Below are 27,327 nucleotides of genomic sequence, written 5' to 3'. Positions count from 1 at the left end.
CCCTGAAGAACTGCCAAACTTATATAGACACAGGAATGGATATTATAACTGGAGTGGCATTACATCTGCTTCAGACAGACTGTATCAAGGAACATGTGGGCAGCATGGAATCCATCATCTTGGAATACAGTGCATTGAACAGAGATTTAAACCAATGTATAGAATTTAAGGAGACTGTACTTAAATTAAAATGTGACCCACTGGATGAGATTCCAGATTTAAGAGAGCTTGTACACGAGAAATACACTGCACTTCAGAAGAATAATACAGAGGACACTATGAGGCACGATGATAAATATGTCAAGTTAAAAGAACAGCTAAGAGACCTGAGAAAACAAATGGACATGATGAACAAAGTATGTGGTCACACGTACAAGAGAGAAGCAATTGAAAGGATGATTGAAAACAAACTCCAGCACTTATAACACATGTCAGTAACATTGGCACACAGTGGTAGCTGAAAGGAAAAGTGGTGCAAGATGGAATTGTCCTTGGGACCCTCCCACCCAACCTTATGTTGGATCTTAAAAAGGAAATCCACACTATAACAAACCAAGCACTTCAGCGACAAGGAGTGCCACTTTTGTGGCTGAACTGCTTAGTTTGTTTGGGCCCCCACAAAACAAGCTAACAATGGGCTTAAGGCAGCTAAGGTAACAGTGCTGTCAATGAACTCTACAGTGGCAAGATGTTGTTGTCATCATCTTCAGCCTCATCCTCACCCTCATCAGTGTGTACATCATCCTCACACAATATTAATTCTACCCCGCAGGAAACCACCATTACAGAAGTCTCTGTAACATAAATGTAAAAAAAAAAATGTAAAAAAATGCTTTTACCTTTTTAAAGAAAAAAACACACCTTTAATAAAGGTGAAAGTTTACTGTAGAAAAACATAAAATTGCCAACATGTCATTTTACCCAAATATTAATAAGTATTCCAGCATCAGCTAGCTTCCTTCTCTCAGCTAGATCCCATCACCTGCAATCTATATTGTCATCATCCTCACCCTCATCAGTGTGTACATCATCATTACTCAATGCTAATTAATCCTGGCTGGAATCCACCATTACAGAAGTCTCTGTACTTTGATCTAAATGCCAGTAAAGGCCTTCCTTGTGGAATTTGTAGTTGACAGAGCTGTCACAATTTTTGGGCAGTTCTTTTAGATCAGACCAAATGTCAAGATGTTCTGCTGAATTATATGAATCATCCTTGGGTTTCTTAGAAAAGCTTAGTTTTTTTTCCTAGCAGCAGTAGCCTGAGAAACTGAAGGAGGGACTGCCGTCATGTCAGGTACACTTCCACTGTCAACTTGCTCATCAGGAGCTCATTGCATCTCTTGTGATCTGGGACAGGGGTCCATAGCAGACAGGCAAATCGGTATTCAAGCAGAGGTCAGAGCCACAAGCAAACAGCGGAGTCCAGTATTCATGCAAAGGTCAACAGGTAAAACAGGCAAGGACCAAGGTACAGGCGAGGGTCACAACAGGAGGTCAGCAAAAGTCAGGAGACAAATAGCAGGTCAGCAAACAGCACAGACGGTGGACGCTATAACTGACAGGGAGGCTAAGCCCTCTCTGCCTTAAATATAGAAAGCAGCCAATCAGAGCCCTGCTCTACAAGTATCCCCAGAGGCTGCCTAATTAATTGACAACTTATTAATTAGCTCGCAGGCTGTTTAATAATATGCGCACTCGTCCGGCTGCCCAGTGTTACCGGGATGCGGCGATAGTTAGAAAGCTTCCCAACCATTGCCATAGTGACGGTAGGGACGGCGGAAAACGGAAGTGACATCCGGGACGCAGCTGGAGGAGGCGAGCCCTCCCTGCCTTAAATATAGAAAGCTACCAATCAGAGCCCAGCCCTTCAAGTATCCCCTGAGGCTGCCTAATTAATAAAGAAATTATAAATTAGCCCGCAGGCTGTTTAACAATATCCGCACGCGCACGGCTGCCCAGCGTTGCCATAGTGAGAGTCGCGACGGCAAAAACCGGACAGAGCGACTCGCCTCATCCAGCTGCGTCCCGGCTGTCATAACAACAGTCAGGACGCAGCTGAAGGAGGCAAGCCACGGTTCACTGCGGCTCGTAACCTATATGTTTGTTTAGTCATAATACTTATGGTGCGCCGTCCAGATTAACTTTTTTTTCTACATATATGTTGAATTTATTTAAAGGTCTGGAAACAGTGTTGAAAGCCTTACTAAAGTATAGATAAGCTACATCTACGGCCCCCCTTTATCTATTACTTTAGTCACCCAGTCAAAAAAGTCAATAGGATTTGTTTGACATGATCTTCCCCCCAGTAAATCCATGCTGTTTGGGATCCTGTAAGTTATTTGATTTTAGATATTCTACAACTCTTTCTTTTAAGAGTGTTTCCATAAATTTCCCTACTACTGATGTAAGGCTTGCTAGTCGCTAGTTGCTTGCCTCTTCCTTGCTTCCACTTTTGTACAGTGGCACTACATTTGCTCTTTCCCAGTCCTCTGGAATTACTCCTGTAGCTAGTGACTGATTTGATAATCCTGTTAAAGGGGTGCTGGTAACATCATTAAGCTCTTTTAGTATCCTTGGATCTATCCCATCTGGCCCCATTGATTTATCCACTTTCAGTTTTGAGAGCTCTGTTAGGACTTTCTCCTCTGTAAATGTACTTGTCTCTCCCTCATTTTTATGAATATACTTGCGACTTAACTGTGGCCCCTTCCCCGCTCTTTCTGTAGTGAATACTGAGCAAAAATAATTATTAAGATGATCTGCTATTTCCTTGTCTCCCTCAACAAGACCATAACTCTCTGTCTATAGTGTTATTATTCTTCATTTTGTTTTTCTCCTTTCAGTTATATACCTAAAAAAAGTTTTGCCCCCTTTACTCACTGACTAGGCCATTCTCTCTTCAGCCTTTGCACATTTGACTACTTTCCTAGCCTCCCTCTGTCTAACAAGATGCTCCTCTTTGTCTTCACACACACAAACATAAATTATAGATTTATTTTTTTACTACTTTTTTTTATTACTTTTAGCTTGTACAGCTTAAGCAAGAATTGGATTTGCTACTTACTAACTTACATGGATTCACTTCACCTGGCCAGTCAATCACAAGTAAAGTAAGTCAATTATATATTTTTTTTCTCTTAAATACTTTGGTGTTATGTCTTGCCTCTGTCCATAGAGGGGGTTTAGGCACATGTTATATCTGTTCTGTGCCTTACACATTTTGCTGCACTGACAGATGAAAAAACATAAAGATCTATGCAATCAGTACAAACATGGAGCAACGACTCTGTCACCTCTAATAACACTACTCCATGAACCCAATATATATATGACGTCTCCTATGTTCCCAGTATACAGTATACATCCCAAGACCCCAGTATGCAGAGCAGCTCCAACGACCACAGAACACAGCAACACTCCATCGTATTCCCTAGTATACATAAATCCAGCACAGAATCCCAGTTCTATGGTCCATGCCCCCAGTAACATTGTAACTATATAGAGGATAAAGTATATTGTATGATAAAATCTAAGGATAGTAAAAATCATTGATGTGTGACGTAACCATATAAATGAACAAGCACAATAACATCTTAAAAAACCACACAATCAAGTACCTAAATGTCAATTGGATAAACACATGTATACTGTATATTTTCTTTTTGTATTTTTTTTTCTTTTGATGGTTTGAATACGTACATGGATCCTCTGGAGCCCAATCTACACCAGTATGGACTTTTTACTTGATAATCAATATCTGATCGACATTTAGGTTCTTTGATTGATGGACACAACACTTGCAACATTATTTTATTGTGACCTCACGTGAAATATTTATTGTATTGCTTTATATTTTGGGAGCTTGATTGATATTTCATTTAAGAATGTAGTGGTAAAATTTCATCCTGATTATTTGTGGATAGCGCCAAGACTAGGTATTGTGTTTTTTTAGGTGTTATTACAGTGGGGTTGGTTCCTTGGTTCCTAGTGAGGCCGCTGTTCACAAGGTAGAACACCTGAGGATTATTTTTTTGTTCTGAAGCACAATAACACACATACAATATATACAGTATTAAATATTGCCTTAGCTGTGCTCTATAGTTAGAAGTAACAATGAAACAGTTCAGCCTTACATGAGAACTGGAATCAGGGAGTAGATACTGGAGCATCGAGGGAATACGGTATTTAAAACTATATTATTAGCCCGCAGGAGCAAGTGGCTAATGGAGAAAGAACATTTCACTGAATTCCAATATATACTGTTGTTTTTTGTTTAGTTTTAAATAATTGTATTGTTTTGCTATAAAGTTTTTATTTTAATTTCTTTCCCTTATAGACAAGGCGGGCAAGACAGGGTAGGACTTCCGTCACCAGTGCACTCAGCAGTATTGTGACTGTATTTATAAGGTTGTGTTTCTAGTTACTGGGTCCCATTGGCCCAGCAAACACAAAGAGGAAATAAGTATAGCCATAATTATCCTACAATGACTGTTAGTTCATCACAATCTGCTGCTTTAGATGTCTTCCCTGAACAGCTTGTGCTGTGGTACTTACTGCTGTGAGCCCCGTCCCTCCAAGCCACACACTGCCAGCCTTTCCCCATCACAGTGCAATCACCACTGTAGGTCATGCATTCATTCTACACTGCAATGTTATACTCATACTTACCAACTTCTAGTTGGCGTCCGGGAGCTGCTGGGGGGAGGTGGGCGTGCGGGGGGTGGGGACCCGAAAATCGCGTCACTTTGGTCCCGCACCTCGTGATGTAATGACGCAAACGCGTCATTTTACAGCGGGGGGGCGGGGCCAAATTTTGGACCTAATTCTGTCCACTTCACTAGGAAGTGGGCAGATGCAGGAGACTGCCATACACTCCCCGGAGTCAGGGAGTCCCACCCCGAATCTGGGAGTCTCCCGGACATTCCGGGAGAGTTGGCAAGTATGGTTATACTTGGGAGAAGTGCTGAGCAGCTAATACAAGTTTACTTTGCAACTTATCTGATAGGGAAAATACACATTTTAACCAGTTATAACTGAATCTCTTTAATGTTTCTCTTACAATATTTCAAAGTGAAACTAAACCCAGAAGGCATTTCTAGGTTTTGAAGGAGAGCGGACATTAATGTCTTCACTTTTCTTTCTTGAAAGTCAGAATAGCAGTGACAATGTCACTCTATGCTGGGAGCACTTTAGTAACATTTATAAATAGATGCCTCTAACGTGAGATTCTTTTAAAGTCCATGGGGCTAGATTTACTAAACTGTGGGTTTGGAAAAGTGGAGATGTTGCCTATAGCAACCAATCAAATTCTAGCTTTCATTTATTTAGTACATTCTGCAAAATGACAGCTAGAATCTGATTGGTTTCTATAGGCAACATCTCCACTTTTTCAAACCCGCAGTTTAGTAAATATGCCCAAAGGTCTTTGGGGTTTAGTTTTTCTTTTTTAGTCTTTTTCACTTTTTCGTTTAACTAAACAAACATTGTCCATATTTTTGCTTCACTCTGTAACATGACAGCTAGAAGAACAGCGCAGTATCTTACTTCAGGGCCTCAGCTGCCTGGCCCAGCTTCAGTGTGCGTGGGAGACATACACAAGCAAGATCAATGGGGCTCCTCAGACTAACGCTGACAACGGGATGCCCCTATCGCCAAGGTATCATCTAAAATGTACTTTTATTCAGATGATGCAGTGTTTCCCACCGAGATTTAGAGCGTGATTGTTATTGTACTTTAAGTTATATTTGTATAAATATTTGGTCTTCAGCAAGCAAATTATTCAAACATAAGTACCTTGTAATTGTTATTTTAGATGGGCCTTAGAGACAAGATACTTATATTAGAGCAGATGCTAAATATAAATTGTGTACGTGTTAAAATCTAATTGTATGTAGGTATATTCATTGTACTGCTGCTTAGGCAAGTCTATCACTGACCGTGTCTGAGAATTGTGTAACGATTTAAGCTGTGTCTTAAGCTGGGTACACACTGGAGGTTTTCTGCCGATTATCAGCCAATCACCCGATAAACGACCGCTCGGCCACATATCGCATTAGTGTGTGTACTTACACGATGAACGATAGTCATTCTAAAGGGCCAATTGACGTTTCATTTGGTTGGTTTGTTGGTTGTACTGTTTAATAATCTCATTCCAATTACCTTCCGATCACGTAGTGTGTATGCACTCACGATCTCCATAGAGTTTACAGAGTCATGGGGCTAGATTTACTAAGCTGTGGGTTTGAAAAAGCGGGGATGTTGCCTATAGCAACCAATCAGATTCTAGTTTTTATTTATTTAGTACTTTCTACAAAATGACAGCTAGAATCTGATTGGTTGCTGTAGGCAACATCTCCACTTTTTCAAACCCGCAGCTTAGTAATTCTAGCCCATGGTCTTTGCAGGCGATGCCGACAATGAACATGTCCCGGTGACTAAATGTAGAGAGTGCTGTAGTTAGAATAAATCATTTGTTCATTCTGAGACTGAATATTTTGTTGCAGAGTCACAGAAGCTAATGAAATTCGTTATGATATGTGGATAGCTATAACAAGGCGGTTAATCAGTGTGACAGGAATGAGTGAATGCATATTGTGCTGTCATTCTCTAAACGATTATAGGACCAGATGAAGCGCACAGATCTGAAGGTAAATCGTGTGCAGTGTGTATGCATTAATCGCCTGACCGGTCGGACCTTCAGTCGTAGATACAATTGTTGTAGATAACAGATTGGTCAGAAAATTCTCCAGTGTCTACTTAGCCGTATAGATACATTTATGATTCAGTAGCCTACTGAAACAGACAAACAAAAAATTGTAAAGAAACGACTGATTGTTATTCACATTTAACTTTGATAAAAATGTTGCACATCATCTATAAATTTATTGCATTAACATAATAAAACAAACAAAAAGTTCACATTTTCTTAAACAAGCCACTAGAAATCATGAACCCAAGCAACATCATCTTTTACGAGTGTAGCAAATTGCAACGGGTAAGAAAATTGCAAGTTACATTTCCTTTGATAAATACAACTTCCAAGCACGCAACATGTTTTGTATTGGTGTGCAAGTGCGTTTCAGTGGCAAAATTTTAAATGTTGCTCATGATTCAAAATTTAAATCTGTATTATAAGAAAAGGTGCACACTTTACAGAATTTAAGGATGGAAGTTATTGTAGGACTATACAGTATAAGACAACGTGATACAAAACTTTCTCCAAAACAAACAGGTCTCCTATAGAGTGGTCGTTATTACCTGTGAATAACCAGCTGACACCACACCACAGACAGAATCGGATGCGCCACAAACCCTTGTCTTTGTAAGTAGCTGTTTATTTAGAAATATGTGATCCCTTGTTAGTGAAAACAATTTTACTACATAATATACATTGGAGAGAACCAATGGCTACATACTTACAAATCACCTCCCACTTGTCCATTCGTTAGCTTAAGAGAAAGTTGGATGACTCAAATAGTTACAGCTGGCATACTTTAGATCACTTGATTTCCTTTGCCTTATGTTTCAGTTTGGAACAAAACAAGTTGCTTATATGAGGCAAATCTGATATTTATGTATGATTTACTATTACCAAGTTATCATCATCATCAGCTATTTATATAGCGCCAGTTATAAACTGTGACCGACTGGGCTTACTTCACCACTCGGTCTGTAGGGAAAGGATGAAGGGATGTTCTTCATGCACAGTTTGTCTGGCTTTCTCCTCCACCATCATTAAGTGACTGTTACTGACCACTCCTACTGGTGTCACCTTGTCAACAGACACTCGCTGACTGTGAATGCCAAATGCGCAATAGTTGTAGGAGAATTCAGCTGCCACCACTAGGCTCCTTTAACGGTGCCCAGAACCGCTTACTTCTGGGTAGCTGGTATAGCTGCTGCAGTACCTCTTTGCTGTGGGCTGGCTGGTATCTCCAGACCGCTTACTATGGATCAGGACTGTTGGGTAGCGGGCAGAGCATTGACACAGAGATGTTGGGTTCAACACAGGATAGCCGGGGTACAGATTAGAGTGTAAGCTCTTATCTGTTGATCACAGGATACAAGCAGGGAATAGTTTCAGGCAGAATCTTCAAGCAGTGATATTTTATTGCTCAATAGTCCAGACAAGGACAGTTACACTCTAGTTTGAGGTACTAGTGATCTCCAGAAGCTTAGATGGTATAAAATGTTATGTATTCCAACTTGGAATACGTTCATGATTAGTCATGCGACACAACATTGACATCACTACTAATAAAATATAAGGTCGAAGTATATCTTGCTGTCAAAGCAAAGCTTCAAGTGTGTGTGTGTGTACATTGTGTATGTGTGTATGTATGTATGTGTTATATATATATATATATATATCCCTTTATATTTAGGCTATGTACCGATGGAGTCTGCTCCTTTTCTCACTTCACGACAAGGCTCAGATCTAACCTTACAGTTCCAAGGATATTGCTGATGACTCTTATTTACACCTTCCTGTTCTTCCCAAGCTGGTCAGGGGAGCACATCTGGACCATTATGGCAGGAATCCTGAGGCCTCACCTGAAGCTGGAACATCTAAGCCTCCCACCAATTTAAAGTCCTCCTTTACAGTCTAGTAGTACTAAACATAAACTACAACCAAAGTGTGCAAACACAATACTGTAGCAATCAAATGTTACCCATTATAGCTTATTAACAGAAAAGTAAATACTTTTAGATACAAACGGTTTTAGTGTAAGCCATGAGGCATTACATAACATTGCCACTGTAATTTAAGGAGAGCATTTTAATATGTGTAATTCGAGTAATGCCATAATGACTGCAGCCATACTAAAATGAGGAGTTAAAAGATAATGTGCTTCAATGGAAAATACAACAAAAGCAGCCAAGGAGGCTATAATAGATCCTGCCAATCAAAAGGAAATTGTATAAAACTAATCTGCGGTGCCGAGTTTAAGTCTAGAAACTCCTGCCACCATTAATAACTCTAGTTAACACATTAACTTCTGGGCAGATGGTACAAATCCCCCTTCCCATAAAACAACACGTTCCTTATGGAAGAAGGAAAATAACTAGTCAAATTGCAAAAGTCCAGGAGGAACATTTACCAGCATATAAATTGGTGTTGACTCCAGTCCTCCTGGTTAGTGAAATAATCACAGAACTTGTCCAAAATTATGCTGGAGATAAGTCCTCATGGATGTCCTAAGCAGTATCCACTTAACAGGATGTGGGGGCAATACAGCTAAACTAAAAGTGTCATTGGGTACTATTACCTCAAATCTACCGTTTTGTGGGCTCACTCTCCAGGACAGGCATCCCCTCCATCTTATCTGCTGTGCGAGTATAATGATTTGTCCTCATTATTTCAATAAATTGGCTAGGTATTTCCCTTCCTTCCATTAGCAGCACGGTTGTCTTTCTTTAAATTTGTACAAAAGTGCATTTCAGCCTCCGTTCAGCAGCATAGGCTGTTTTTACAGACTGAATTGTTAGTAAAGGTTACATGGGGCCAGATACGGTGGTGTTGCTGTTGTAAACCTGCAGAGAGAATTCTGTCGAGGTTTTCAGGAAGTTGGGCACAACCCACAGCTCTGTGCCATCACTGTTTGGCATTTCTAAACTTCACCCAGTAACTTGTTAGCTGTGCTGAACTAGAAAGACTTGGTAATGCACAGCATTTACAGAAAAGAACATTTGGAATAATAATTCTGTAAGTTAAAATAAACTTCACCCATTAAACCATTTTCACCCAAAGGTTTTTGCTGAAAACTCACCTTCACATATTATAATGAACAGATTACACTATGCAACAACATCGGACTAAAGTAAACATTTTAGATATTAGCATTAGAGTAATTAACATTACCAGTCCCCATTACATTGCTCTGTATTAGTCCATTTCTTGTAAAAAGTTGTTTTACTGAATATATGGAATAGATAGAGAATATGTAAGAAATAAATCCAAATATACCTGGAGAAAGTATAATTCACACTATAAAAATGTTTAAGCTAAACATATTTGTACATAAAGTACAAAACAGCTAGGTGACTTATAATATCCTGCTTCTCTACAGTGTGTGTGTGTGTGTGTGTGTGTGTGTGTGTGTAATTCTAGGTAATTGTGTTCTCCTGAAGTACTTAAGTGATATCACAGATGTTAAAGTACAAAACACCGTTATAACTAATAGCAATGCAACAAGGAATGTGTGACACTTTGATATAATCATTTTTACATGTATAATTAAAAATCTTTCTCTGCTTTACCCAAAACAGAACCTAGTGTTTGCTATGCAATGGTTCATCTTGCCCTAAGCATTGTTGTTTCAGGTACTGACAATAAGGGGAGCGCTCCTGTGTGCATTACTAGTCACAGGCCATGTCTTCATTCTAACTCAGATACCAGATGTTTTTAGAAAAAAATTAAAGCATTGTTTTTATTTGGAAGCAAAGTTGATTTAATTTGCAAAATTGACCTATTCAGTAGTTTATGGTTATGATTAAATATGTTGCACTATTAAAATGATTGTGTTCATTCCTTTAAAAACAAAACTTCACTTGGAAATGATTCCTTCTTCTGAGCATTAAGTTACTGTTATTGTCTGTGAAGTACTATATATAAACTCCATTCTAAAATGTTTACTAAACACTAGCTGTCTGTGCTCGATATGCGGCATGTTGTAACTATTCCATGGTGTAAAAAAATACATTAAAGAATTATATAATAGCTTATCTGTACCCTTCAATTCATGAAGCTCAAATAATGGTTTATTAGCTTTTTCATCGCTAGTAAAAGCATGTAAACGGATGTGTGGATGGAACCATTTGGTAAAATGCCTCCAGTTGGGAGTAGTGGAACAGTCTTTTGGAAGCTGCCTGTTGAAATCAGTGACGTTCACCATTCTTTCCTAACCACAAGTGTAAGTGTTATAGGGAGAGATCAGTGAAACGAGTAAAGTTGTAGACATGCAATAAACACAGGGTTTAGAACTTCCATACATGCTTGTGCCACTTTCAGTAAAGAGTCTGCTATGTGTATGTTCATCATTCCCCAAGTCAAACCGGCCTTCAATGCACGTGTGCGCTAAAAGAAATAAAACTAATGGATGGATGCAGCACATGTTTATGGTGTTTTATCCATTTTATTTCAACATTCATGTGCTTTGGAGGTCTGGTTTGCATAAGGATCAAGGATATCTATGCAGAGGTCCGTTAGTGAACCTGTCATCACATTTTATGCGGAGCAGCTTGGACAAGGGCTATTAAACATGAATACAGAGAGTGGAGAAGGATGTTTTATAAACAAGTCTGTATCTTTTGAATGCGCTGCGCATTAAATCCACGTATTTCACTTAGAAGGTTCAAGATGGTTGTAAAATAAATCTAAAGAATAGTCATAGGCTTGGACATTTATTAAACAGTGTATAACACAAGCACTGTGCCCAGAGTATTCAACCTTTATGCTATAAACAGCACAAAAAAACTCCTACATTATCAGTTATTACAATTCTTTATTTCTTACTAGCATGTTTCCCATTTTCAGACAAATATTCACGACTATCATTTCATCACATTAAAAGAATTCCTAGAATCTCTGTCTTGCCGAGGTTTAAAATACTGCTGACCAGTTCCTTATTTATTAAAATGCTTTCATGGGCAAACGTTAGGGCAGGTCTCACATATCTGCATCTCCCCTGGACAAATGAGATTGTTAGGGGAGGTCCTTACTTGGCAGAGAAGTACTGAGGATATTGCAACAGTCTGTTTATTAAACATTTGTACATTTATTACTGTGTGTTTTTTTTCATTCTATACAAGAGTTTGGACTTCAAAAAGTTTTCTGAAGACAGATCCCCACCCCCCACCCCCCACTCCCAAATCTGGGTTATGCATTTCCTATAATAAAAATTATTGAAGGGAATCTTGAATCTCATGGCAATTATTCCCACTCCACTGCATTACTAAAGTCCACGCGTTCCGCTTGCTTTGAGCTGGCACACAGCTTGTGGTTTCACTGGCGTTGCTCGGGAAGGATGGCACTTGTTTTAAAGAATTACACACTTCCTCTTGGAGGATTTCTTCTTTTTCCCATTGTTTATCTTCTCTTTGTGCTTGCGGATTTCACGGACAAGGGTGTAGAACGCATCTTCAACTCCCTTTTTGTCAAGAAAATTCCAGTAGAAAGAAAAAGTGTGGGGGGGGGAAACAAAGTGAAAACCAGGTTAGCTGTGCAAAGGAATTGGAATATCCCCGAGATAACTTCCCTAATTACAGCAACAACAGGATGGGAAAGTCATCTTTGCTTACACAATCCTTTCCACATGTATAAACACTTGAATTTACAACCCACCAAACAATGGGAGAAAATTTTAAGTACTTGTAACTTTTTCCCACAAGATGACAGTGTCACGCTAGTGTAAACCTAGCATTTGATACGCACAAAATGGAAAGTGACCCTCACAATGAGCTAAGCTACAAAGTTTAAAAAGGTTACATTCCTGTCACCACTCTTTATATAAGATAACAGTATCCAAAACAGCGCGTTTACGGCTTGTTTTATAAATGGTGAACTTATAGGCATAATCCCTTCTTACATTTTGCTGCAGGAAATTTTCCTAAAAAACACGCCACAAATTCTTGTCAATAAAATTTATAAATTCAATAATATCTTGTTGGAAGACGAGAATAAAAGTTTCTTTTAGCCACGATTCAGCCGTTTTTGCTGGAGCGTACAAATTGCAAACATGCCTACAACAGTATTGTCTATGGCAGTGCTGGCCAACCTGTGACACTCCAGGTGTTGTGAAACTACAAGTCCCAGCATGCTTTGCCAATATATAGCAGCTTATTGCTGGAAGGGTATGCTGGGACTTGTAGTGTCACAACACCTGGAGTGTCACACGTTAGCCAACACTGGTCTATGGCATGCCGGTCCTCCAGTTCTGAAAGCTCTTCACTGCCAGGGAGGACAGTGAGGACCCCAGATGACAGCCCTCTACATAGCAGATACTATAGTGCATGTTTGTATATAATATCCTCTGCACTGGTCTCATACATTCGTGAGCTACAAGTCCCCCAATGCCAACAGGACAGATACAGTAGGCCGAGACAAATTTCTACACAACATAATAGCTAGCTATTTTTATTTTATATAAACTATATTACACCAACATTTATATATTAGCATATGACGAGTATTCCAGCCTGTGAGCCTTTACACATGCAGTATTATATGGTTACTAAAGTGTGACTCACACATACAATTGCCCATTTGGTCCCAGTCATAAGTATTCAGTATTGTGTGAAATAGAAATACAAACTCTTGAAACAGCAAGTCAAGGATGAAGGTGAATAAACTGCGTTGTAAGAAGCGTGAGATATACTCCATACACTCAATGTGTCAAATAAATGAGGTTTCAGAACACCTAGCAGAATGTATTCCAGTAGTGTCTTTACCACTCACATTTTTACCCCCTAACATTTAGTTTGTACAATTTAAATAAAGCCTGTAGAAACTGACCTGTCTTGTTTTGGCAGAGGTTTCTATGAATGGAATCCCATAACTCTTTGCTAGCTCCTGTGCTTGTTTTGTGTCCACTGTCCGTGATGGAAGGTCACATTTGTTACCAACTAATACCATGGGGACATCGTCAGAATCTTTTACTCTGTTGATCTGTTCTCTGGAGAAATAAAGTGGAAACACAGCTTTAAATTTACGAGAAATACAAGACTAAAATAAACCTAAAATTAGGTTTGCAGGAAAAAAACATATATACAGTATTTTCGTTTTCAAATGTCACAATATAAAGATAATTTTCTTGAAGTGTTCAGTCTTATCCCCAGAGGACCCTAACTCTCAGCATATTTTTGTACTTTTCAGTATGAAAGGAAGTGGTCACTAAGAGGGACATTTATAAAGCCAGTCTGCAAACGTTTAAATTTTGTTTCATATTGGTGTATACTGGACAGCACAATCTTCCTGCATCAATGCGACAGGAGCCTCAAATCACTAATCTGTGCTACCGGCGACCCTGCTCCTTCCACTGTCTATCCTAGAGTCTGACTTTCTGGCTGCCTCCATTACCATATCATGACAATGCCCCTGTCCTCACGGAAATCACATGAACAGAGAGGTCTGCACACCCATCTGAAATACTCTGTGCTGATGGAAGCGCTACGAAATATGTTGGCGCCAAATAAATAAAATGACGAGGATGTTGACAGTTCAGTGATCAGATTAGCTACATGTTGTAACATCCTCACCCATTTCAAAACAGGACATATGGATAAGCAGGAGAAGAAGGACTACAAAGATGTTCTGACCCAAAGAAGCATTTACAGAGTTGTTTCTTCTATGTGCACAACATTTGTAAACCCTATACAAGGACGTTACCTTCCCTGCTACCCTAAGCAAATCTGGTTTGGGTGCCAATGTTATTGTATAAGTTAAAAAGGCACTTTTATATACAATTCCTTTGGAAAATCAGATCTGTAGAAGGAAAAGTGCAAGATCTCATTTTGGGACTTTTAGAAAAGCTGGCATTCATGTTTATAAACTTGGTATTTATCAGTACAGCACATTTTCTCCACCTGTCCTCCAAGTTCTTGTTGCACATCACCAATGGTAAACATATGGGCAAGCATAGGGATGAGCTGCTGTTTATGAATGGCAGCTCAATGTGGTGCAGGCATGCTGTGGCGCATAAACCATATTTGGAACTCCGCTCTTGAGTTCCACTGGAGTGGCTGACCAGAGTTACTCCAGAGAAGCCCAAACTCCCCCCTCCCCCAGGAAATCCTGTTACTTCATGGTGGTGACATCATCATGGCTTTCATTTACCCCACTGTACAGGCTGCTGCCTCAGATCTCTCCTGTCTGTCAGCAGTTAATTGTTAGGGGCAGGCTACACTGCATCGATCAATGCTGTTAAGTCTGACTGAAGTTATCAATGTTGACAATAGGGAGACCTGGTACTTTGTAGGCCCTATACCTCTGCCTTAAATAACATATTTGGTAGAACAATTTTGTGGAAGCAACTTTCCAGGGCTGCATCGTTTGGATAAAGGAAACTATGAGAACACCCTTTGTCTTTATTTGCCAAATATAATGCGCTTAAAGACATTTATTTCACTATACTACCGTAAGATAGAAAATTTCATATTTTGTTTTTAATGAGAAATGAATCTAAGGCACACCGAGCATTACCCAACGCCCAATACAACTAAACCATAAAATGCCGTCTGATTGTTGTTTGTTGGTGGGCATCTGTGTTCTAGATATACAGTGTGGCACTTCCCTTTTTACTTTTGCTGTATAGTGCATGCAAGTTTATACAGTCAGGACAACAATTATTTAATTTCTTTTTTTTTACAGTTCAGTTTTTCTGCCCAACAGAGCTTGCAATTAAATAAAAAAAAAAAGTGCAAGTAACCTAGGAAGTCAGTGAGATCCTACTAGAAGTCTCATTGCTGTTCTTTCAGTCAGTGAAGTGAACCACTGAGCCTGAACATTCTGCCATGTACCAAGTTGCCCAGTTAAGTAACACAAATTACTTTCATTTCTGGCTCGATTTTAGTATTTTTGAAGATTTCTTTTTATTCCCTGCATAGAACAGACATATGTCTGTATTACAAATAAGAACCATGCTAAATGTAGACACGTCATGTCTGTATCTGCCTAAGGCACATAAAGTAAAATCATCCCAATGCCTCTAACCTGTAGTGGTGGACGTCCTCAAAGGACTTTGTGTTATTAATAGCAAAGACACACAGAAATCCTTCTCCGGTTCTCATGTACTGATCCCTCATTGCACTATACTCCTCTTGACCTGCAGTGTCCAGAATGTCTAGGAGACATGTTTCACCATCTATCACAACCTGCTTCCTGTACGAATCCTGCAATGGTGGAAGAGGAGAACAAAACACACACCATGAAATATAAATCATCTTTGATAAAGTATGGTCAGCCCTTAATACGGTGCCACTTGTTTATACAATAGGGTATATCATTCATCAGCATTTTCTACAGAGAAGTAACAAGGCTTATGTCCATGTGAACAAAGTAAAGGATTGGAATAAGGACTTGGGGATTCCAGATTCCACTTTTAATTGGGGGGAGGGACACAACTACACTGAAAAAGCCAGAGATCTGAATCTTCAGTGAAACTTGCAAGAGCCTGTGCAGAAGTCAGATCAGCTCAGAAACTTCAAAATGCAGCTTCCCACATTGGCGTGGCTGTATTTTTAGACTGCGGGAAACTGAACTGCCGCTCACACAGGAAAGGTGAAAAACAGACCCAGCCTAGAGAAGATGACGGAAAGATATAAAGGAGAAAGTGACCGTAACAATAAATTTCTACCTTTGCAATGTTTCAACTTCTACCATTTACTCTCCCATGAAAACCTGTCTCCTAGGCACCTCATGTCTTACCTGACTTATTTATCTATTATTATTTTATTGTTTTAAACACCTTATTGGGGCATTAATGGTATTTCATTAAACCTAAAAAACAAAACTGTTTTTTGCATGTGTAATACAGCACTAGAATTCACCTAAAATGCACTGAAACCATAGTTACACTTCAGTGAACATAATCATTATATTATCTACAGCATGCTTTTCAAATTCTTCGTTTAATCAGACCTTATTGTAATCTATAACGTTTGGCATGTAGTAGTTAAATAATGAATAGCATCAGGTGCTTCAAAGCATCCAAAATGATGGCAAATTTAGCCTTACTCCAATGACATTATCAGGATGAACGTAAACCGATACATGATTAACATATTCTTGTACCCAGTACATGACACTTACAACTCTACATATGCTTCATTATATCAAGGACATATTGTTCTCCAAGAGCCCAGAGAGAACATTTGGATACAGCCTAAGGATAAAACAAATGCAGTAATCTACAAAACAAAGCAGTACGCCCCCAACCCTCAAATTGCATCCAGGAGCACGAAAGAGGAGGCCACTTAAAAGAAACGAGTGTACATCAAGTGTCATAGCTCTCCTTTTGGATATACCCAGAGATACAAACACTGGGAAGTGTTGCTTAAAATATATACAGTTTATTGATGAAGGCTGTTCATCAAGCAACAAGGTTTAAAAGCAGAACTACAAGCTATTGATAACTGCACTCCATTAGGGCCTCTCAGAAGGTCAGGAACAGTAGTTCTTTACCATATGATGCCTCTACTCACCTCTATAGTGGGGTCGTACTCATCAACAAAGTGGTTCTGTATGAGCTGGATGGTCAGAGCACTCTTGCCCACGCCTCCAGCACCGACCACAACAAGTTTATATTCAGTCATTTCACTTGCACAGATCCTGCCTGGAAAAAAACCAAAAAAAAAAAACAGACTAAGGTGAGTACTCCGAATGGCAATTTCATCCAATATTTGTTAGAGCAATGAAGATATCTCCCCAATTCTACTTTAAAACACAAAACATCTTTAGAAAATCCCTATTTAGTGTGTAATCGCAGCAACCAGACCTGCAGAACAGAAAAGGCCATTGTTTTTGACATTGTCAGCAGGCCATATTATCAGGATATTCTAGTTGGAGAATAGTATTCAAAGCAGCTTGGACTCCTATGGACACAGCTTTAGCACTACTCAAGTAAACTATATGCAAGGGTCAGAAAGGATGTAGATTAAACAAGGCTGGTGGAATAGATACACGTAACAGTAGACCTGATGCAGAAAAACATGTTGGGAGTTACAACTGGAGACATTAGAGGTCATTACAAACAAGAACACAATTATGGTTGATGTTGAAACTTGTGAATTCAAATGTAATTTTTTTTTTTTAAATATTTATAATAAGTTATATTTAATTGAAATAGAATTACATACATTTTAATTGAAACGGTCCCATGTACTGTTTGGTTGGCACAGTTGCATCCACGTTGTATTTTTATGTGTATTTTGTGCTTTGTAATATTTGTTGTGCGTAGAAGGCTTTGTGTTATAGTCATTGAAGGAGAAGGAACTTTGGAATGTCTATAAATGTAAGAAAAGCTTGTCCTTTTTAGTTTAAGTTATAATTAACCGACAGAGGAGACTTCAATATTTGTATTTCCAACATGGCCATATGGACGTCAAAAATACATACCAAAAGCAGAGCCATCATTACTGCAACACAGTTACAGGACAGTGGTATATCAGAAGGTGTTCAATGGCAGAGGATGGCACACATGGCTAGTGTTCTCATTGGTGGCGTGCCTACTGAGAATGGTAGAGAGATGGAACTGTGGTGGAAAATACAGGGAAGGTGCTTTTCAGTGGTGTGCAACTGGCAACATCCCATATTCTATATAGCAGGTTAGTTCATGACTGGACCAACTTGATTTGCCAGCTATTGCACAACTGGTCAAATTCCAGTTGTCACAAGAAAGATTGTAATTGTGTGCTCTATAGTCTCTCCAGATTCCCCAGCCATATACTTAAAGCCCTGCAATCTCAGCAGGGAATCAATTGGAAAACCTTTGTGCATGGGAAGTGTAAACAATGTGGACCTGGCTAGTGTTCTATAACAATGTTGTCCCACGGGCCAGAGATGCAATTCTACATTCAATGAAAAACTTGGTGACACCATAAATCAGAATTTTAGCATTATGAAACATTGTATCAGGAAATTATAAACGCTGAACATTCAGACCAAACTTACTCGCGGCTGCTGCCGTGGTGGGTGAAGGACAATGCACACTGTGCTGACAAACTACTTACAATGTTGGCACACAAAGCTAGAACACTGTGGGCATAGGGTTCGTATATAAGAAAGAACAGGTCTGGTGGTCAGTATTACGTGGTCAGGGACACAGCAAGTATATTAATTGAGTGATTTTTACATTATAATATATAATTCACAAAACTTGTATGTCGCTTATCATGATCAATTACTTAGTATGATGTGGAATCCATGTATTTGGTAAAACCAAACCTGTTAATGTGGATAGGTCCTCGTCCGTTTTTGGTTTTTTTCCTTAACCTGACTCAGTTATTGGTGGCCTGATTCTTCTCCACAAAAAACTGGGGATTCAAGGGCCACTCATAAGGCCCCATAAATATATCATGTTACTCTCCACCAGCATATTAAGCTTACAGCAGCAAGCTGTAAAACTGCATAGGCTAAGCAAAAACCATACAAACCCATTAGTCACATAAAATAAAACAAAAAACAGGCAATTACAAAGTTGGTTGCAGCTGGAAGCTGCAAAGCCTCAGAAAACACTAGGATACACATTCCACAAGGGCCGATCACTTTCCAGCAGAAAATACACATCACATTAACCCTCTAAAAAAAAAAAAAGTGTCAAGTTTATTACTGTATAACCATTAAAATTCATATTAGCTAATTGCATATACAATATTACACAATATCCGCAAAGAGAAGGAGTAGCCTTAATGACAGGTAATGTAAAGGTGGAATGATAAATAATGAATCTAGTGCGAATCCACTCCCTGAATGCTTAATTAGGTCAGAAGAAACTTTACAAACAACATTCTAAAGGACGCCAAATAGCATTAAACAAACCAGTGTATAGGAAACTCCAGTGGTGGAAACGTTTCTCCTGTGCTCCATGTGGTTGGATGCAGGCTGTCTGCTAGTTCAATATGTTAAACACCAACTGGCAATCAAAACATCAACACCACAAACAAAGCAGCTATCCAATCCATGAGATATTTGGCAATTTGTTTCCACGTGTCCACCGACTTGTAATTCTAGTATACACAGTTTAAACCTGAAATTTCTTGCTGCATGGTGCCGCACTTTAACCAGATTAAATCACAGTGTCGGCAGACTCTTTATGTCATTCCATTCTAAACTACTACGCTGATGAAATCACTAGCAAGTGAAGAAACGAGTCAGCATGTTCAATGGAAATAGATCTGAATCTACTATTATTTTTGCACATATTTAAAGAGATTTTGGATATTGCCTTGTGCATTTATTTGTGACGAGCTAGATCATTTTCATCTGCATACAAGAGCGGCTCCACACTTAAGCTGTTCATAGTTTTTACACGTAAGCTCTTCAAATACCTTCAAAGCAGCTGTAAGGGTAAATACTTTCATAAATTACAGCAATAAACTTCAGCAGATAGTGATATGTGTTTCTGCTGCTAAAAGTGGAGATCCCCTTGCTACAAATCTCTGGTCATTTATTCCTGCAATAATATTCACGCAAATCATTGTGTAAATTGCATCAACGCTGCTCCCAGTGTAGTGCCAACATCATTAGTTTTTATTTATAGGGTGCCACTAGGTGTCCGTAGCGCCGTACAGGGCCAAACGATTACAATACGATGGGAGACAGCACAGTACAGAAAACAATAAGCACAGTAACTCAGTAAGCTCGAAGCACAGCTAGAGGGGGAGGGTTAGGGAAGATCTGCATACGCCAGAGCCCAAGAGGTAGGGTGCGGATGACAGGGAGACCCCCAGAGGGGTGAGAGAAGCGGGAGGGGTCGGAGGGCAGAGGGTCCTCGAGGAGGAGGGCTAGGTAGCTGGAGAGCAGAGTTAGAAGTGGTGGAAACAGAAGGAGATATGGCCCTGCTCAAGGGAGCGTACAATCTAAGGGAAGGGGTAGACAGACAGACACAGGGGTGAGAGGGAGAGACGGGGGAACGGAGGCAGAGTCAGGGGAAGGGGAAGAAGCAAAAGATAAGGTAGGAAGTTAAGTGGGAGACTGGAAGGCGTTGAGAAAAAGGTGGGTTTTTAAAGCCTGTTTAAAACTGGACAGATTGGGGGATGTTCTGATGGAGGGAGGGAGGCAGCACGGGCAAAGTCTTGGATACGCACGAGGGGAAGAGAGACGATGGTAATTGGCAGATCGGAGAGGGCGGGATGGAGCGTGAATAGAGGGGAGGGTGGAGATGTAGGGAGCAGTGGAGTTGGCGAGGGCCTTGTATGCGAGTGTGAGGAGCTTGAACAGGATTCTGTAGGGGAAGGGGAGCCAGTAAAGGGCTTGGTAGAAGGGGGAGACAGAAGAGGAGCGGCGAGACAGGAAGATAAGCCTAGCGGCTGCTTTAAGTGCAGATCGAAGGGGAGCAAGATCCCAATCAAAGTGACAGTTTAGATTACTAATTGTAGTAAACGCCTCTATGTAACTGTATGATGGGTATTTGCAGTTTTCTTCACTACAATACTCCCCCTTCTCAAAGTTCTAACATGAACATGTATCCTTAGCCAAGAAAGAAAGCCTTTATCTGCCAGACAGGTGATAATGAATTGTGGTCTCTTTTTGAGACAAATGAGAGGACCCTTATTTTGAGGAAGACTGATGTACAGCCATCAAGTGTTGTAAGTATTTCCATCAGGTAACCTGCTTAATGACCCCATTACCGGATGGAAAACGTTACAAAACTACACAGGCTGTGCAGCTGACAAGAACAAGTGCATTAGTGGAAGGCAGGTGTAACATCTTTGACCTTCGTTTGCAAATGTCCCGTCACCTAAAAGGACTGCAGTGGACAGACATTTACTAGAATGTATGCCTTTACTGACATAAGATACCTAGTAAAAAAAGAGGACCGAAATATAACATATTCCTACTCTGCCCATCACCTGGGCACATGAACGGTTCTTCAGGTAGTGCAAGTCAAAACCATGTCACAAATGGGGATGGTGGTTTATTGGGTAATTGGCTAAGCACAGCAAAGTCTAATTTACATGCAAATATGTGTTCAGTGCAATAAAAGAAAAAACAAACCAATCTACGCTCATTGGTTCCTTTTAACACATGACTTTACATGGTCAAGTATCTTCTTATAATGATCAATGATAGGGGCAGCACAGTGGCCTAGTGGTTAGCACTTCTGTCTCATAGCACTGGGGTCATGAGTTCAATTCCCGACCATGGCCTTATCTGTGTGGAGTTTGTATGTTCTCCCTGTGTCTGTGTGGGTTTCCTCCGAGTCCTCCGGTTTCCTCCCACACTCCAAAAACATACTAGTAGGTTAATTGGCTGCTATCAAAAATTGACCCTAGTCTCTGCCTGTCTCCTTCTCTGTCTGTGTGTGAGTCTATATTAGGAAATTTAGTCTGTAAGCTCCAATGGGGCAGGGACTGATGTGAATGAGTTCTCTGTACAGTGCTGCGGAATTAGTGGTGCTATATAAATAAATGATGATTATGATACCACTCAATCCCAACCAAACCCAAACACAGGAAATCAGTCCTGTGGGCATAGATCAGGTATACTAAATACATGAGTAATTAGCCTTAAAACAAAAACATTTACTAGTACTTCTTATGCCATTACATTTGCATCTCTTCACATACAACACTATGCTTTTGTTGGTTTTTTGGTTTTTACCAAGTACGCCGCAGTGACAATCCGCTGTGGACAGATAATAAACAGATAAACAGTGAGAGAAGCGGATCTCCTCAGAAAGAAAGGAAGGGGATAGCGAGATAAGGCAATATGAGGGGGAGGAAGGATTACAAGCCTTTACATATTTGTTTATACTGTAGTTCCGAAGCCTCGGGATAACTGCAGCCTGAAGGATACATGCAGGGAGGAGTAATTATTCTTCTAAACTACCTAGAGCTATTTGAGATGTAGATACTTGCATCATTTTGAAATAAGCCATCATGATGTAGACATGCCATGAACAGAATCAATGCATTTTGATTAAACTGTTTTTATTTATAAATAACTAAAGACCAACTAAAGTTGATCTCTAATAAAAAACTGAACTGTAAACATCCAATTAGTATAATGCAAATAGCATTGCTAAATAAACAGATCATACACCAATCCTAAAATTGAGATTAGTCTTATAACCCATATAAAATGTATTAAAAATATCTAAAAAGAACATATTATTGTTAGGACTGTAGTTATTAGAGGAGCATTTAGAACCAGGCTAACAGAGGTCTTCACCATTCGCAGCTGCCTTTCTCGTAGAACTGTTACTGTTCGCAGGTACTCAGATGCCCCCAGGACTTACGCTCAAAGGGTAGTAGAAGCTTATCTAAATTGCCGCAGTGCAAGTAGAAGGTAACCGGAATACTGGAAGCAGTTGTCAAATACAGGCTGCAGGTCATGGGTAACAAGCAAGCAGGATACCAAAGGACAGGCAAATGGTCAGGGCTGGCTGCAAACATGGATGGTCCAAATACAAGCAAAGGTCAAAGGGCACTGGAGTTCAAGCAGAATCAGAAGTCAAGCAAAGGGTCACAAACAGGAGACCTCATCTTGAAAATGCAGTACAGTTCTGGGCACCACTCTATAAAAAAGATCATTTGGAACTAGAAAGGGTTCAGAGAAGGGCGACAAAATTGATAAAGGGTATGGAGTCATTAAGTTATGAGGAAAGGTTAGCCAGTTTAGGCATGTTTACTTTAGAAAAGAGGCGTCTAAGGGGAGATATGATTACTATGTACAAATACATTAAGGGTCAATACAGAGAGCTTTCATGGGAACTTTTTAACCCAAGGACCATACACAGGACATGTGGTCACCCCCTAAGGTTAGAGGAGAGGAAATTTCACAACCAGCAAAGGAAGGGGTTCTTTACAGTAAGGGCAGTCAAAGGGAAGTTTCCCTTTACAAGGCAGCGTCGCTTTAAAATTTAAGCGCTGAAGACGCCGAACTCGCGGGTGTTGAAGATATTGAAGTTATAACTATTGTTATAGTCAAGGGTGTGTGGTGTACAACTCTTCGGGAAGCCGAGACACAAAAAACTATTTTAGCTTCAAATGGCTGCCCAGGTGGAATAAGCACCTAGGGTTCTTCCACACCTCCTATTGTAATCTTCTCTTCCACGAGAACTTCCTAGCTCTCTTCTCCAGGATACAAGCCAACTTGGCCTCCTGAATTCTCCTTATTGTCTCCTGGATGGACAGGATCATAGCTGTTAAAATTATTATACCCAACTGGCATTACCTTTTCCAAATTCTACCTCCAGCTGTGCCTGCCTCCGCCCTCCTTGCAAATATCCAAAAGGCCCTCAGCATCATCATCAACATTTATTTATATAGCGCCAGCAAATTCCGTAGCGCTTTACAGACATTAATAAAACAATACTGGGTAATACATACAGACGGAGAGGTAAGAGAACCCTGCTCGCAAGCTTACAATCTATGGGACAATGGGAGTTTGAAACACAAGGGCATGTGCTACATCATATTGCACAATGGACCAGCTAGAATGCAAAGGTAAAAGTATTGAGTGGGCTGTGTGATCAGTCACAACTATGTTAATCAGAGGGTTGTCGTGTGTTAGCTGTGTAAAGGGTGGTAATAGGGTAACCTAGGGAGATTAAGATATCAAACTTGTCTGAAGAGGTGGGTTTTAAGAGAACGCTTGAAGGATTAAAGACGAGGAAAGTCTTACTGTGCAAGGGAGGAAATTCCACAAAGTGGGTGCAGCCCCCAAAAAAGTCCTGTAACCGGGAATGGGAGGATGTGATGAGAGTGGAAGAGAGACGCAGATCTTGTGCAGAACAGAGGTGTCAAGTTGGGAGATATTTTGAGACAAGTGAGGAGATGTATGTTGGTACAATTTTGCTGATGACTTTGTATGTTAGTAGAAGAATTTTATATTGGATTCATTGAAAAACTGGCAACCAATGTAGAGACTGACAGAGTGGCTCAGCAGAGGAAGAACGGTTTGCAAGGAAAATCAATCTAGCCGCTGCGTGCAAAATAGATTGTAGCAGTTCAAGTCTGATTTTGGGAAGACCAGTAAGGAGGGAATATTATCTGGGACCAAAGGTCCCCAAGGATTTTGGCCAATGACCTTTAAAGATCGATCCCCAGAGGCCGCCGGGGTCTCCCCGACATTAAACTTTACTACCTACCCATTTCTCTGAAATCATTGCCTCTTATACCCGGCCCTGACTCCACCTCCCAGCTCAACATAGAATCAGCCTGTTACTTTATCCGACAATGGCTATCCCTGGCAGAGTTTCAACAGAAGTCTCCATCCCAGGTACTCAAACCTATAAGTTTTTCCAAATTCACCATTTTCTACATTCTCTGTCCCATCTCATGTACCCCGGCACCTTACCCCTTTTGGAAACATTTCTAAGCACCAGCCCTTAGACAAGAACATGATTTCCCAACGTTATAATATTTTTCTCAATACGACCCTTCCCTCTCCAAGAGCTAATGAAGTTAATGGGAAAAGAACCTTGGACCTCATCCAGAAGACAAAGCATGGAAAGATATGAGACTGGGGGATAGCTAAAAGTTCTCTCTCAATGAAAATAAGGGACCTCAAAATTTATTGTCGCCGGTATCATACTCGAACAAGACTTAATAAAATATTTCCTACCTCTTCACCTGTTGGCAGTGTTGTGGTCACAGGGGCACTAGGCTACATATATGGTAGACCTGTCTGATTAAAACCTCCGTTTATGGCTTTTTAAATACTCCATTTGAGGCATTGTGACATAGGATCCCTGGATATTTTTGTTGTGATAGCACCCCTCAAAGACTGGCAAATTTTCCAGAAAACTGATCGCACACATATGGGCAAGTGCCAAAACCATTGTAGCTCCGAATGTACCAAAATAAATAAAATAAACCTCCCCTCCGTCCCTCTCCGCACTCAAAACAGTAGGTCTGGCATGTTGCAGCCATGGAGGAAATAACCTATTACTTTCATTGAAGGGGGCATGTTTGCAACCAAGTCTGGACCCCTGGTTAACAGGACATATACACCACCCCCCCCCCCCCCCATATCTCTCCTATTCTGTGTCCCAACTTCCTATAACGTCCCATGTGCAGTGAATGGAGCCTCTTCCAACATCGCCATTACTCTCAGCTAACTATGTATTACTAATTTTGAGATCATCCACATCTTCCCCATCTTTGTAGTCACCCTTCCACCCCTGACCCTGCACTCCTCCTCTACATTTAACCCTATTTCTGCTGATTCTGTTACTACTATCAATTGTAGATCTCTAAAAGAAATTGGTCATTTGTTAATTTCTCCAGGGTCTCCCTTTTTCGATCTCTCTACAACATCAGGTTATATATTTTCCCAGGACGTACTGCGATATTTTCTTTATATTATGTATGTTCCTTTGTTTTTGCCAAAATTCTATTCCTTGTATTTGCAAATGACCATTCAAAACAAAATAGAAATTTATATATATATATATATATATATATATATATATATATTTTTTTTTTTTTTTCTCCTCACCTCCTTTTAGGTTGCATATTTACACCAGCCAACACCCATTATAGTGTTGTGGAAAGTGTTAAGGATATGTGAAGTTAAAACAATTACTAAATATTTTTAATCATTCTGGCACCCTTTGGCTGTGCACTACAACTCCATCAGATGAACAACAACTACCACTGCACAAAAAACACATCTGTGGCTTAGGTCTTGTTGAAAAACTTTACAGTAAAGCAGGGTGAAAATGATCCCCCCTGCAAACCTCTACATAGAGGGCATTATCACAATGGAAACATAGCAGCAGCAGTGAGATCCCTGCTCAGAAGAGCTTACAATCTAAGAGGGAAGAGAGTGCACTTAGACACAAGGGCCTGGGAAGCTGTATAGAGTGAGAGTGCATTGCAATGTAGCTCCAGTATTAGCTGGCAAAAGTGCTGACTAGTCAGGTCATGGAGTCAGAGTATATATCCCAGCCATATTCTAAACCAAACCAGTGAACTTTGATTTATTTCTGATTAAGGTGACACATACATTACGTAACTGTGACTCAGGTCCAGGTCACCCAGAGACTGACAGGACCCCAGCAAGCAGTGACGTCACTCCCCTGCACTGCCAGGGAACAGCTGATGGCCAGGGGAGGGGTGTGGGAGTATGGGGAGAGAGAAGGGTTGGGGGGGTATTCTGTGCTCACACCGCCTGGAGACAAGCAGAGGGGGGGCGGCTCTTACCGGACTGCTCGGTTCCCCGGGGGCTTCTGTCCGCCTGTTTACTTCTTATTCTCGCTCAGACTCCCAGCTCCTGCCCCCCGGGGGGTCACAGCTTCTCACAGACTCCCATCCCGCACCATTACATCTATCCTCCCGCAGAGCCCGACACCAGCGATCCGGAAGTGCCCACAGCCCCGAATACATGGACGCGCCCAATCAAACGCTGACGTTAGTCAGCTACTTCCTGTTATTCGCAGGCACCTATCAGCGGGCGGTACAGCGTGATTGACGGCCCGCAGTCCCGCCCCTTTGTCTCAGTCACTACTCGTCTGTGCCACAACAATGTCTGTGTGCAGAGGACAGTAGTGATGTGGCGCTGAGTGCTACCTTCTACACGGCTGTGTAAGACAGTATTATAAATGTCAGCTTGTGGTTTTATTATGTGTTACCAAAAAGTCCAGAAAGTAAAATTGGAAT

General features: G+C 40.4%; 2 protein-coding genes across 2 annotated transcripts in view; one reads left to right on the top strand and one right to left on the bottom strand.

Moving 5' to 3' along the window:
- The window catches only part of KASH5 (KASH domain containing 5), a 52,481-nt gene extending 42,401 nt beyond the window's left edge, over positions 1–10,080 (top strand). Inside the window, exons 14-17 of the mRNA XM_075191553.1 lie at positions 3,030–3,113; positions 5,523–5,659; positions 7,235–7,324; positions 8,388–10,080. Coding sequence (XP_075047654.1) covers positions 3,030–3,113; positions 5,523–5,659; positions 7,235–7,324; positions 8,388–8,592 — 516 coding nt within the window. The 3' untranslated portion in view covers positions 8,593–10,080. The remainder of the gene's footprint in view (positions 1–3,029; positions 3,114–5,522; positions 5,660–7,234; positions 7,325–8,387) is intronic.
- A 1,313-nt stretch (positions 10,081–11,393) lies between these two features.
- Positions 11,394–27,063, bottom strand: LOC142107460 (GTPase KRas-like). The gene is made up of 5 exons (XM_075190896.1): positions 26,872–27,063; positions 17,203–17,333; positions 15,713–15,891; positions 13,517–13,676; positions 11,394–12,152 (listed from the first exon to the last, which is right to left on the bottom strand). Exons 2-5 carry the CDS (start codon positions 17,311–17,313, stop codon positions 12,042–12,044), a joined length of 561 nt encoding a protein of 186 aa, XP_075046997.1. The 5' UTR covers positions 17,314–17,333; positions 26,872–27,063; the 3' UTR covers positions 11,394–12,041.
- Positions 27,064–27,327: the final 264 nt, after the last annotated feature.

Source organism: Mixophyes fleayi, chromosome 11 (genome assembly GCF_038048845.1).
Source record: "Mixophyes fleayi isolate aMixFle1 chromosome 11, aMixFle1.hap1, whole genome shotgun sequence".
Classification (NCBI taxonomy): domain Eukaryota; kingdom Metazoa; phylum Chordata; class Amphibia; order Anura; family Limnodynastidae; genus Mixophyes; species Mixophyes fleayi.
This window is presented reverse-complemented; position numbering and strand designations above follow the sequence as displayed.